A 14,238-nucleotide genomic window follows, 5' to 3' on the forward strand; every position below is an offset into this window, starting at 1 on the left:
ATTACAACCCACCGTTCACGCAATGTAAACAAACAATGGCGGACGCGCTGAGTACACGGAGTCCTGGTTTTCCTCATCTACTTTGTACTACGTGATCAACAAACAAAACAAAATAATACTTTAATTGCATCGCTAAACCTGTGATGGTTTTCTGTGATGGGAAAGAAACGTAAGCCATCAGCATCTAACAATTTCCCTGAGAGGCACTCGGGAGACGGGTGCTTGTTCTCCCGACAGCATCAAGCTTCTCATGCTAACACATTGACCCCAGAGGATCTTATGAAAAACTTTACATTTAATTTTACTCAAAGTCAACGAAAATCGAGCAGGACCAAAAACATTTTACAGCTGATCTCTTTGAAAGACGTTAAGCGACGACGTAACCGCAATGACAGTGATCTTAATATGACAAAGTAAGTGTTTTGATTAATGACATTAATGTTTATATTTTTAATTAGTGTGTACAACTAGTCAACTAAATGAATATAACATGGCAAAGATGAATGCACATTTATATAGGCTATTGATTCAATAGATTTATAGCATTTTGAATAAAAACTTGTCATGGATTTATTGCATTTTGTGGAAAAAATAATCAGTTTTTATAATAAATCTTTGAAAATCAACTTATGGATTTGAATTTTTTATGTTTTTATAACCTAAAGATGCTATGTGAAAGTTTGTAACAGAAAATAGTTGTTTTCATCTTGTCACTTTCTTGGTATAGAAAACACGTTTTTACCAAAATTTGTCAAAATGGATTTATTGCGTTTTGGAACCAAACTCTTCAAATACTTTTGCGGCACATCTTAATTCTGACCTCAGGCATTCAGGAATACTGGTCAGTTGGCTGAATCTGTTAAACACCATGTCGATTTTACACCAAAGTCCTCTAAGTGCACGGAAGAAGAATTGGATGAACAATGACACGCGTACGTCAAGGTGCAAGAGTTTTTCACCCAGTTAAATGAGGTTTAATGGATTATGACCTACATTTTTTAATGCTTTATCTTTATTTGGAAAGGACATTGAAGAGTGACTGGAGACTTTTTTAAAGTGCAGATTTTGCATGCACTTAGAGGGTTTTGCATCTGAGGTTCATATCTAGATATATTGTCTTAAATGAAAAGTGGTTTTATTTCTTTGTCTTTTATTTATGTTGATATTGCTCTTAAAATGTACCATATCTGTCTGTTTTCTTTAGGAATGATGTGGTCGGAGTGTAAGGAACTCTGGACAGAGGGACCAAGAGAATACATCATGCAGCTCTGGAACGTTCTAGATTTTGGCATGCTGTCCATTTTTATCGCAGCATTCACCGCCCGGTTCTTTGCCTTCCTGCAGGCCATGAAAGCCCAGGCGTATGTGGATGAGAAGATCCACGCACCAGACCTCTCATTGGTCACACTTCCTCCAGACATCAAATACTTTACATATGGTGAGATTAAATCTGTAACTCAGCCAGTCTCGAGAGACAAACATGTCTCACTGCATCTCTCCTACGGGCATGGTGTAAACTATTTAAATATCCCAGGACAATCCATCTTAAATGACCTCTTGCGGTATTTATCCAACCAGAGGTCAAAAGAAGATGGTGAGATTTTGGTAAAAACAATAATTTTGCCATTTCTTATACAACAACTGAATAGTTTTAAGCATGCAGCACCTTTAAACACTTAGTTTGTCCCCAGTCTATACTGTACATAGTTTTTTATCAGCATTGTGTTCCTTGGAAAAGTCAAACTCCATGGTAACACCATGCTCCGCCAACATCGCATTAGTAAAAATCAAAGTAAAACAATTTTTACATTGTTCACACATGCATATAATTATCAGCTATGTGATTTCTCAATGTGTGAATTTTTTTTTTCTCTTAGCAAGAGACAAGTGGCTTCCCTCAGATCCTCAGCTGATATCGGAGGGTCTGTACGCCATCGCCGTGGTCCTGAGCTTCTCTCGTATCGCCTACATTCTTCCGGCCAATGAGAGTTTCGGACCCCTCCAGATCTCCCTGGGCCGCACAGTGAAGGACATCTTCAAGTTCATGGTCCTCTTCATCATGGTCTTCCTCGCATTTATGATTGGCATGTTCATCCTCTATTCCTACTACCTGGGGGCAAAGGTTAACCCCGCCTTCACCACGTGAGTGTCAGACATGCCCTGCCACATTTATTGTCATTTTAACACATTTTGAAATGTATCTGCCTTTTTATCGAATGACTTTTGGAATATTTTGCTCAACTTAAAACAATAACTGGTGCTATATTTTTGTTTGCAGAGTTTAGTTAAAAAATGGAACGCTGTTGAAGTAGTGAAATGTTAATGATTTGTACATTTGTACAAATATTATACACTCACCTAAAGGATTATTAGGAACACCTGTTCAATTTCTCATGAATGCAATTATCTAATCAACCAATCACATGGCAGTTGCTTCAGTGTGTGCATTTAGGGGTGTGGTCCTGGTCAAGACAATCTCCTGAACTCCAAACTGAAAATCAGAATGGGAAAGAAATCTGCTCAGTTACTGGGATTTTTATGCCCAACCATTTCTAGGGTTTACAAAGAATGGTGTGAAAATGGAAAAACATCCAGTATGCGGCAGTCCTGTGTGCGAAAATGCCTTGTTGATGTTAGAGGTCAGAGGAGAATGGGCCGACTGATTCAAGCTGATAGAAGAGCAACTTTGATTGAAATAACCACTCGATACAACCGAGGTATGCAGCAAAGCATTTGTGAAGCCACAACACACACAACCTTGAGGCGTATGGACTACAACAGAAGAAGACCCCACCGGGTACGACTCATCTCCACTACAAATAGGAAAAAGAGGCTACAATTTGCACGAGCTCACCAAAATTGGACAGTTGAAGACTGGAAAAATGTTGCCTGGTCTGATGAGTCTCGATTTCTGTTGAGACATTCAGATGATAGAGGTAGAATTTGGCGTAAACAGAATGAGAACATGGATCTATCATGCCTTGTTACCACTGTGAAGGCTGTTGGTGAGAGTGTAATGTGTGGGGGATGTTTTCTTTCCACACTTTAGGCCCCTTAGTGCCAATTGGGCATCGTTTAAATGCCACGGCCTACCTTAGCATTGTTTCTGACCATGTCTATCCCTTTATGACCACCATGTACCCATCCTCTGATGGCTACTTCCAGCAGGATAATGCACCATGTCACAAAGCTCCAATCATTTCAAATTGGTTTCTTGAACATGACAATGAGTTCACTGTACTAAAATTGCCCCCACAATCACCAGATCTCAACCCAATAGAGCATCTTTGGGATGTGGTGGAATGGAAGCTTCGTGCCCTGGATGTGCATCCCACAAATCTCCATCAACTGCAAGATGCTATCCTATCAATATGGACCAACATTTCTAAAGAATGCTTTCAGCACCTCGTTGAATCAATGCCACGTAGAATTAAGGCAGTTCTGAGCGCGAAAGGGGGTCAAACACAGTACTAGTATGGTGTTCCTAATAATCCTTTAGGTGAGTATACATTTCAATATAAAACTACTGTTAGATCGATAACACTTAACAATAAGGTTGTATTTGTTAACAATTAGTAATGCATTAGCTAAGATGAACTATAATGAACAATTCTGTATTTATTAATAGTTCATGTTAATTTTAACAATTATTAATACATTTGTAAAAGTAAGAAAGTCTCTTTTTGTAGTGTGTACTGACATTAACAAAAATTAATACATTTTAAAAACTATTTGTTCATGTTAGTCAATGCATTTACTAATGTTTACTAATACAACCTTATTGTAACGTGTTACTGTTAGATCTCCTGAAGATAAAGTGAATGCTGACTGTCTGTACAAACCCCCCAGCACAATGCTAGTGTTGTTTTGGCCCAGGTTGAAAGAGTTCACTCTCTCGCCCACTCTCAGTTATTTTTTTATCTCTAGATATGGCTCGGTGCAAGTCTAGACTTGTACATGTACATCTATTCATTCAGCAGATTCAATTCAAAGTTTAATTCAAAGCAACTTATAAATGAGGGACACTGAACATCTTCCCTCGAGAACCAATAATGAACACAAGGCTACAGTACACTACAGGCCAAAAAAAATTTGAAGCTGAAGAGAATTGAACAGCATACAATAAGTTTTTTTTTTTAAAACAATTGTGTGTTAAAGAGTGTTGGAAATTTGTCCACTAGTAAGCCGGATGTTTAACAGTATTTCTGCTCAACAGAGACACATGATGTGAAATGTATTACTACAGTATCAGTGGTTTTGTTTAAATCTTTAGCAGTAGCAATAGAGATGCATAAGAAGCATGCTTGGAAACACTGTACCATCTTCTTTCTGACTTCCACACACATTTTTCTGTTCACAGGGTTGAGGAGAGTTTTAAGACTCTGTTCTGGTCTATATTCGGGCTGTCTGAGGTGTCCTCTGTGGTTTTAAAATATGATCACAAATTTATTGAGAACATTGGTTACGTGCTGTATGGGATTTACAATGTTACCATGGTGGTGGTTCTTCTCAACATGTTGATTGCCATGATAAACAGCTCCTACCAGGAGATAGAGGTAAGTTGCGTTTACAAACTCTGTTTAAAGGTGACAGAGAAAAAAAGTTTTTACTTTGTCTTAGTTAAATAACGGTAGTCTACCCGCATTCACGAACCAACGAAAAGTGCTAGACATTCTCAACATCTCTGTTTCAAAGAAATTCCTCGTTTAGAAATGTCCGCCAGAAATCTGAACAACTTATACGTGTTACGTAAAAAGCATCTCACTCCCCCCACTCTCATTCAATTCCCTCCTCTTCAAAATAATTTGCATACATCCGGCCTCTCGCCTCGAAAGGGAAGTAAATTGCAGCAGTGTTCGCGAAGTTCAAGGCAAAATGGTGAGTCGCGTTCCAAGGTGTGCTCTTCTGTCTGTAAACTTTTGGTCTGTCTGTGTTCTTAGGACAGCGACGTTTGCATTCTTTTGAATGACAGCAAAGGCCGTCAAACAGCATCAAATGCTTGCATTTTATAATGAGGTTGCCAGTTATAGGCACAAATGGGATGCCAAATAGGTACAAAACCACACGTTTAAAATCCCCCATCCTAATATAGCTTTCTGAGAGAGGTTTTTAGGAAGCTTCTAAGGCATTACAGACTAAACCAAAAAAAAAATTGTCTACATGTCACATCAAAGAACAAGCATAAATACCCCCTTCAATCATTCTATGTCACCTAAGATTTTGAAAAGATCCCCAATTAAAAGAACAGACTTATTTTTATAATACATAAATATTTAAAAAGCAAGCGTTGAGGGGTGAAAATTGAAGAAGTTCTCTATCATGGTCATGTTATTGAATAGTCAAAAGTCAATGGAGATTTCTTTCCTGAAAATCTATCTGAAATCACTTCGGTTTTGTCCTCTGTGTTTCTAATAATCCCCTAAGAGAGAAAAATCAAGCAAGCGAGTAAAGGTCTCAGTAACACAGCTGTGATCTTTCAGAAGGACACCTGGGGCTTGTGAGGACAGCAGACAGGATTTCAACTTTAGCTGGCCGGTTATACTTCTGCAAATGATCTATGTTTCGGATTTTTAGAAAGAAGGCATTAAGGGGCTGTCCACCCGGAGAAGCATTTCACTGTATACGTGTAAATTTGTTATCGTATTGCCGTTTCGTCCACACGGATCCGGCGTTTTGAGAGAGTGAAACCGCTATTTTTTTAAACCGAGTCCTAAAGTGGATAAATCTGAAATCGACACCCTTGCGGTTTCGTCTGTAGAGCCAATCCGTATATTTTGTGAAGCAAAAAACGTCATCACATCACGTGTCGGAAGCGTCACACGTAACAGCAACAACAATCACGGCGGACTACGTGATTGTGTTCGTGCTACAGAAGCTACTAAAGCCTACTAGTTTTATTACAGCAAAATCTATTGCTTCTATGCAATTGTGGTGAGCAACAAGCGATAATGGACAACACCATACGTTGGTTATGCGCATGCTCAAAGTCTTCTTCTTCGTGTATAGTGTATATCTGTGGCAGAATTACAGCGCCACATACTGGTCCGGCATATATACTACACCGCTTTCAGTCGGTTTTAGTGGGTTCGTGTTTACGGATTATTTTTTTAGAACAAGGAAAAAAAATGATCGGATAGGGAATGCACCGGCTTCGTGTGGACAAAGCCTTAGTCTTGATACTTGATAACTTTGAGATGTGCACTCCCATCTGAATTGTAAACTTTTTTCTAACTATCAGTCTTAGGCTTCGTCTCAATCAGCTTCCTTGTTCAACAGTGGTGGCCGCTGACTTCTTTTTTCGAGGGCGCTCGATGCGAAGTTCGTCACAACATGTATGTAGCCCATCATCTGTGTGTTTCGTCATTTCAAAATATGTGTTCGGCGCGTCGAGTGATCCCCGTGCATCACGTGCCCCGTCAAAATAAGTGCCTGCTGCAGACGCGTCCAAAGGGTTTATGATAAAAGAGACACTCATGTTTGCCATATAATCTCATGCATATTCAGAGTACACTGTTCAGGGAGTGTCTTGCGTGTATTTTGTGAATGTGAGCGCCTCTTTTGTCATGAACGGTTTTGGCGCGTGTGCAGCGGACACTTGTTTTGACAAGACACGTGATGCACATGGTTCACATGACGCAACAAACACATATTTTGAAAACACGAGCAACACACATGACACTCTGAACACTTATTTTGAATTATTTGCATTTCGCCGGCAATTTTTTGTGATTTTCACAAAACGCCTTTCAGGAAAATTTTCTCCTAAAAATATATAAACATACAAAAACCCTCTGCTTTCAAACAAACAATAAACAAACAAAGAAAATGAGGAAAAAAGGTTTCATCCTATATTTTTTCTCTGTAATACCCGTACTCTTAAATACAGGTATTTTTCTTCAAAATTTTTCTGAAATAATTTTTTTTCTGAAATAATTCCATTTTTGTGAAGTAATTTAGTTTGAGGTCAGATTCATTACGATTATCAAAGCATACACAGAGTGTAAAATTAATAAATAATTTTTTGCTTCAGTTTTTTATAAATTGGGTAAGTGCGCCATCTAGTAGATAATACGGTATTACAGATAATCATAAAAACTCATCAGGAACACATTTTTTTCATGCAAATGTTTTCTTTTAATTGACGAGATAACTTGTCAATGGCAGGGAAAAAGTTAATATTTAAATGCAATATTCCTCCAAATTTATGTAAGTATATTTTTAAGAAAATAATGAAAGTGTTTTTGTAGTATACTTTAACAAAGTTAAAGGGATACTTCACCGATTTAGCATTCAGCTTTGTATCTGTAGAAACCCGGCAGTATTACTGAATGACCATGTTTCCCTCCATCATTTCCCCCTGAGAGGAGAGATATCTGCATTTTGGTTCTGCAAAAAAGTCCTGCGATGATGCAAAAATCGTCATATTACATCATCGGAGGACTTTTTTGCAGAACCAAAATGCAGATATCTCTCCTCTCAGGGGGAAATGAGGGAGGGAAACATGGTCATTCAGTAATACTGCCGGGTTTCTACAGATACAAAGCTGAATGCTAAATCGGTGAAGTATCCCTTTAAGTATATTACTTTAAAAAAAAAAAATTTTAAGTCAGAAAGATGTTTTGCCAGTTGTTGAAATTTGAAATGTAACTTTTTCGTGCCTTGAGCACGAATGTCTTTTCGTGTCACTCGCACGGATTTCTATAAGTTTTCGTATCCGTGGCATGACTTTTTTCATGTCATTAGGGCCCGAGCACCGAGGAGCAGGCCAGAATGGCCTGCACCGAAAGGTGCGAAGCCCTATTGTTTTTGCTCGGATTATTATTTTTAGGGCCCGAGCACCGAGGAGCAGGCCAGAATGGCCTGCACCGAAAGGTGCGAAGCCCTATTGTTTTTGCTCGAATTTATTATTAGGGCCCGAGCACCGAGGAGCAGGCCAGAATGGCCTGCACCGAAAGGTGCGAAGCCCTATTGTTTTTGCTCGGATTATTATTTTTATTATTATTATTTTTTTTTTTATTTTTTTCAACACTTTTGGACTTTTTGAGTGCCTTAACATACTCGAAAACTCTTGAAATTTGGCACAGACGTCAGAGTCGTCCGTCATCGCAGAAATCCAAAGGCTGGAACACGGGCGTGGCACGGGGGCTCTGTAGCGCCCCCTGTAATTCAAAAACAAACATTGGGGCACAGATCGGGCAAAAATTTACGCACATGTACGAGAGTTGGTACACATATAGATCTCATCGACCCGAACAACTTTCGCCTCTAACATTTAAGCTCCGCCCAACAGGAAGTCGGCTATTTTGGATTGTTTAAAAAATGCATGCGGTGAACTTTTGAATACTCCTTCTAGGGGATTCATGGGATTGACACCAAACGTGGTGATCATGATGTCGAGACATTGTACTTGCTAAATTGCGAAGGGATTTTTGATATCTCGAACGGTTCTGCCATGGCGAAGCGACAAAGTCATGGCGAAATCAGAGAAACAGGAAGTGTCTAATATCTAAGGCAAAAAATTTCTTATTGTGATGACATGCGGGGTGTTTGTTCGTCTGAAGATTCCGATCGCATCGATGTGCCTATTGTGAGTCTCGGGTATAGCGCCACCACCAGGCGCCAGGAAGTGTGTCAGTCACGAAGCTGGATTTTTTTGACAGTTCCATGCAATGTTCTTTTAAATACTCCTTCTAGGATTTTCATGCGATTGACACGAGAAGTGGTCAACATGATGCAGAGGCATAGTAGATGATAAATTGCGAAGGGATTTTTGATATCTCGAACGCTGTTCCCATGGCAACGCGTCAACTTTACTTTCATTTTAAAGGCATATTTAAGCCTTACAGTTGCATGCAGTGAACTTTTAAATACTCCTCCTGAGGAAATAATGTTATTGACACCAGAAGTGGTCAACATGATGCCGAGACATTGTAGATGATAAATTGCGAAGGAATTTTTGACATCTCAAAAGCTGTTCCCATGGCAACACGTCAAACTTTACTTTAATTTCAGGCATGTTTAAGGCTCTTGGCGTGCTTAGTTGAACTTTAAATTTGGCACACACATCAGAGTTTTCGGCTGTTAAGTGTTGACAAAAAGGTCAGACATAGGCGTGTCTCTTAAGTGGCTCACTAGTGCCCCTGTTTGTCTAAAATGCGGGGTTTCTTTTACCTACAGTCCCCAAATGGCTCAGAAACAACATTAAATAGCCCGCTGATATTTTACCCACTTGATGCCCTTGCCCGCCGTGCATCGTTTTCTCGGACGCACCGTGTAGCGGTAAAAAACCGTGCGAGGGCCCGCCATTGCTGCTTGCAGCTATATTTTTTTTTTTTTTTTATTTTTTTCAACACTTGTGCTAATTTGGGAGCCTTAACATACTCGAAAAGTCTTGAAATTTGGCACACACGTCAGAGTCGCGTGCCACTAGGCTCATGCAAAGGCTGGAATACGGGCGTGGCAAGGGAGCTCTGTAGCGCCCCCTGTAATTCAAAAACAAACATTGGGGCACAGATCGGGCAAAAATGTACGCACATGTACGAGAGTTGGTACACATATAGATCTCATCGACCCGAACAACTTTCGCCCTCTAACATTTAAGCTCCGCCCAACAGGAAGTCGGCTATTTCGGATTGTTTAAAAAATGCATGCGGTGAACTTTTGAATACTCCTTCTAGGGGATTCATGGGATTGACACCAAACGCGGTGATCATGATGTCGAGACATTGTACTTGCTAAATTGCGAAGGGATTTTTGATATCTCGAACGGTTCTGCCATGGCGAAGCGACAAAATCATGGCGAAATCAGAGAAACAGGAAGTGTCTAATATCTAAGGCAAAAAATGTCTTATTGTGATGACACGCGGGGCGTTTGTTCGTCTGAAGATTCTGATCGCATCGATGTGCCTATTGTGAGTCTCGGGTATAGCGCCACCACCAGGCGCCAGGAAGTGTGTCAGTCACAAAGGTGGATTTTTTTGACAGTTCCATCCGATGTTCTTTTAAATACTCCTTCTAGGATATTCATTCGATTGACACCAAAAGTGGTCAACATGATGCTGAGACATTGTAGATGATAAATTGCGAAGGGATTTTTGATATCTCGAATGCTGTTCCCATGGCAACGTGTCAAACTTTACTTTCATTTTAAAGGCATATTGAAGCCTTTCAGTTCCATGCAGTGAACTTTTAAATACTCCTTCTAGAATATTCATTCGATTGACACCAAAAGTGGTCAACATGATGCTGAGACATTGTAGATGATAAATTGCGAAGGGATTTTTGATATCTCGAACGCTGTTCCCATGGCAACGCGTCAAACTTTACTTTTATTTAAGACTTTTTTAAGGCTCTTGGCGTGTTTGGATTAACTTTAAATTTGGCACACACATCAGAGTTGTTGGCAGTTAAGTGTTGACAAAAAGGTCAGATAAAGGCGTGTCTATTTAGTGGCTGACTAGCCCCCCCCTCCCCCTCCCCCCCGTTTGTCTAAAATGTGGGGTTTCTTTTACCTACAGTCCCCAAATGGGTCAGTAACAACATTAAATAGCCCACTGATATTTACCCACTTGAGGCCCTTGCCCCCCGTGCATGGTTTTCGCGGACGCACGGTTTAGCGGAAAAATAACGTGCGCGGGCCCGCCTGTGCTGCTTGCAGCTATATTTCGGGCCCGAGCACCGAGGAGCAGGCCAGAATGGCCTGCACCGAAAGGTGCGAAGCCCTATTGTTTTTGCTCGAATTTATTATTTTTAGGGCCCGAGCACCGAGGAGCAGGCCAGAATGGCCTGCACCGAAAGGTGCGAAGCCCTATTGTTTTTGCTCGGATTATTATTTTTATTATTTTTTTTTTTATTTTTTTTTTACGTTTCGGGGCAATTTGTGGGCCTTAACATACTCAAAAACTATTGAAATTTTGCACAGACGTCAGAGTCGTCGGCCATCAGGTCCGGGCAAAGGCCGGACCACGGGCGTGGCAAGGGAGCTCTGTAGCGCCCCCTGTAATTCAAAAACAAACATTGGGGCACAGATCGGGCAAAAATGTACGCACATGTACGAGAGTTGGTACACATATAGATCTCATCGACCTGAACAACTTTTGCCCTCTAACATTTAAGCTCCGCCCAACAGGAAGTCAGCTATTTTGGATTGTTTAAAAAATGCATGCAGTGATCTTTTGAATACTCCTTCTAGGGGATTCATGGGATTGACACCAAACGTGGTGATCATGATGTCGAGACATTGTACTTGCTAAATTGCGAAGGGATTTTTGATATCTCGAACGGTTCTGCCATGGCGAAGCGACAAAGTCATGGCGAAATCAGAGAAACAGGAAGTGTGTAATATCTAAGCCAAAGAATGTCTTATTGTGATGCCAAGCGGGGTGTTTGTTCGTCTGAAGATTCTGATCGCATCGATGTGCCTATTGTGAGTCTCGGGTATAGCGCCACCACCAGGCACCAGGAAGTGAGTCAGTCACAAAGGTGGATTTTTTTGACAGTTGCATGCAATGTTCTTTTAAATACTCCTTTTAGGATATTCATGCGATTGACACCAAAAGTGGTCAACAGGATGCCGAGACATTGTAGATGATAAATTGCGAAGGGATTTTTGATATCTCGAACGCTGCTCCCATGGCAACACGTCAAACTTTACTTTCATTTTAAAGGCATATTTAAGCCTTTCAGTTGCATGCAGTTAACTTTTAAATACTCCTTCTAGGATTTTCATGCGATTGACACCAAAAGTGGTCAACATGATGCCGAGACATTGTAGATGATAAATTGCGAAGGAATTTTTGATATCTCGAACGCTGTTCCCATGGCAACGCGTCAAACTTTTTTCATTTTAAAGGCATATTTAAGCCTTTCAGTTGCATGCAGTTAACTTTTAAATACTTCTTCTAGGATTTTCATGCGATTGACACCAAAAGTGGTCAACATGATGCCGAGACATTGTAGATGATAAATTGCGAAGGGATTTTTGATATCTCGAACGCTGTTCCCATGACAACGCCCATGAATACTTTTATTTCAGGCATATGTACGGGCTCTTGGCGTGCTTAGATTAACCTAAAAGTTGGCTCACACATCAGAGTTGTCGGCTATTAAGTGTGGACAAAAAGGTCAGATAAAGGCGTGTCTCTTAAGTGTCTCACTAGCGCCCCCATTTGTCTAAAATGTGGGGTTTCTTTTACCTACAGTCCCCAAATGGGTCAGTAACAACATAAAATAGTCCACCGATATTTACCCACTTGATGCACTTGCCCACCGTGCATCGTTTTCTTGGAGGCACCGTGTAGCGGTAAATAAACGTGCGAGGGCCCGCCATCGCTGCTTGCAGCTATATTTTTTTTTATTTTTTTTTTTTTTTTTTATTTTTTTTAACACTTTTGGGCATTTTGGGTGCCTTAACATACTCGAAAACTCTTGAAATTTGGCACAGACGTTAGAGTCGTCCGTCATTGCGAACAGACAAAGGCTGGAACACGGGCGTGGCACGGGGGCTCTGTAGCGCCCCCTGTAATGCAAAAACAAACAGTAGTGCGCAGATCGGGCAAACATGTACACACATTTACGAAAGTTGGTACACATATAGATCTCATCGACCCGAACAACTTTCGCCCTCTAACATTTTAGCTCCGCCCAACAGGAAGTCCGCCATTTTGGATTGTTTAAAAAATGCATGCGGTGAACTTTTGAATACTCCTCCTAGGGGATTCAAGCAAATGACACCAAACGTGGTGATCATGATGTCAAGACATTGGACTTGCTAAATTGCGAAGGGATTTTTGATATCTCGAACGGTGTTGCAATGGCGAAGCGGCAAAGTTATGGCGAAATCAGAGAAACAGAAAGTGTCTAATATCTAAGGCAAAAAATTTCTTATAGTGATGACACGCGGGGTGTTTGTTCGTCTGAAGATTCCGATCGCATCGATGTGCCTATTGTGAGTCTCGGGTATAGCGCCACCACCAGGCGCCAGGAAGTGTTGCAGTCACAAAGGTTGATTTTTTTTGACAGTTCCATGTGATGTTCTTTTAAATACTCCTCCTAGAATATTTATGCGATTGACACCAAAAGTGGTCAACATGATGCCAAGACATAGTAGATGATAAATTGCGAATGGATTTTTGATATCTCGAACGTTGTTCCCATGACAACGCGTCAAACTTTACTTTCATTTTAAAAGCATATTTAAGCCCTTCAGTTCCATGCAGTGAACTTTTAAATACTCCTTCTAGGATATTCATGCGATTGACACCAAACGTGGTCAACATGATGCTGAGACATTGGAGATGATAAAATGCGAAGGGATTTTTGACATCTTGAACGCTGTTGCCATGGCAACGCATCAAAGTTTACTATTATTTCAGAAATATTTAAGCCTCTTGGCATGCTTAGATTAACTACAAATTTGGCACACACATCAGAGTTGTCAACTGTTAAGTGTTGACAAACAGGTCAGACATAGGTGTGCCTCTTAAGTCGCTCACTAGCGCCCCCGTTTGTCCAAAATGTGGGGTTTCTTTTACCTACAGTCCCCAATTGGTTCAGTAACAACATAAATAGTCCACCAATATTTACCCACTTGATGCACTTGCCCACCGTGCATCGTTTTCTCGGAGGCACCGTGTAGCGGTAAAAATACGTGCGAGGGCCCGCCATCGCTGCTTGCAGCTATATTTATTAGGGCCCGAGCACCGAGGAGCAGGCCAGAATGGCCTGCACCGAAAGGTGCGAAGCCCTATTGTTTTTGCTCGGATTATTATTTTTATTTTTTTTTTTTTTTTTTTTTTTTTTCAACACTTTTGGACATTTTGGGGGCCTTAACATACTCGAAAACTCTTGAAATTTGGCACAGACATCAGAGTCGTCCGTGATCGCCGAAAGCCAAAGGCTGGAACACGGGCGTGGCACGGGGGCTCTGTAGCGCCCCCTGTAATGCAAAAACAAACAGGAGTGCACAGATCGGGCAAACATGTACGCACATTTACGAAAGTTGGTACACATATAGATCTCATCGACCCGAACAACTTTCGCCCTCTAACATTTTAGCTCCGCCCAACAGGAAGTCCGCCATTTTGGATTGTTTAAAAAATGCATGCGGTGAACTTTTGAATACTCCTCCTAGGGGATTCATGCAAATGACACCAAATGTGGTGATCATGATGTCAAGACATTGGACTTGCTAAATTGCGAAGGGATTTTTGATATCTCGAACGGTGTTGCCATGGCGAA

At 40.8% G+C, this 14,238-nt stretch overlaps 1 protein-coding gene across 3 annotated transcripts in view; it reads left to right on the forward strand.

Moving 5' to 3' along the window:
• trpc3 (transient receptor potential cation channel, subfamily C, member 3) overlaps positions 1–14,238 on the forward strand; it is a 50,276-nt gene that overhangs the window by 23,081 nt on the left and 12,957 nt on the right. For all 3 annotated transcript variants that reach the window (XR_012358007.1, XR_012358008.1, XM_055177818.2), the window contains 3 exons: positions 1,205–1,438; positions 1,878–2,142; positions 4,361–4,556. Coding sequence is in view for 1 of the 3 variants with exons in the window: in XM_055177818.2 (XP_055033793.1) it covers positions 1,205–1,438; positions 1,878–2,142; positions 4,361–4,556 (695 nt within the window). In the remaining 2 variants the exon portion in view is untranslated. The remainder of the gene's footprint in view (positions 1–1,204; positions 1,439–1,877; positions 2,143–4,360; positions 4,557–14,238) is intronic.

Source organism: Misgurnus anguillicaudatus, chromosome 16 (assembly GCF_027580225.2).
Source record: "Misgurnus anguillicaudatus chromosome 16, ASM2758022v2, whole genome shotgun sequence".
NCBI lineage: Eukaryota > Metazoa > Chordata > Actinopteri > Cypriniformes > Cobitidae > Misgurnus > Misgurnus anguillicaudatus.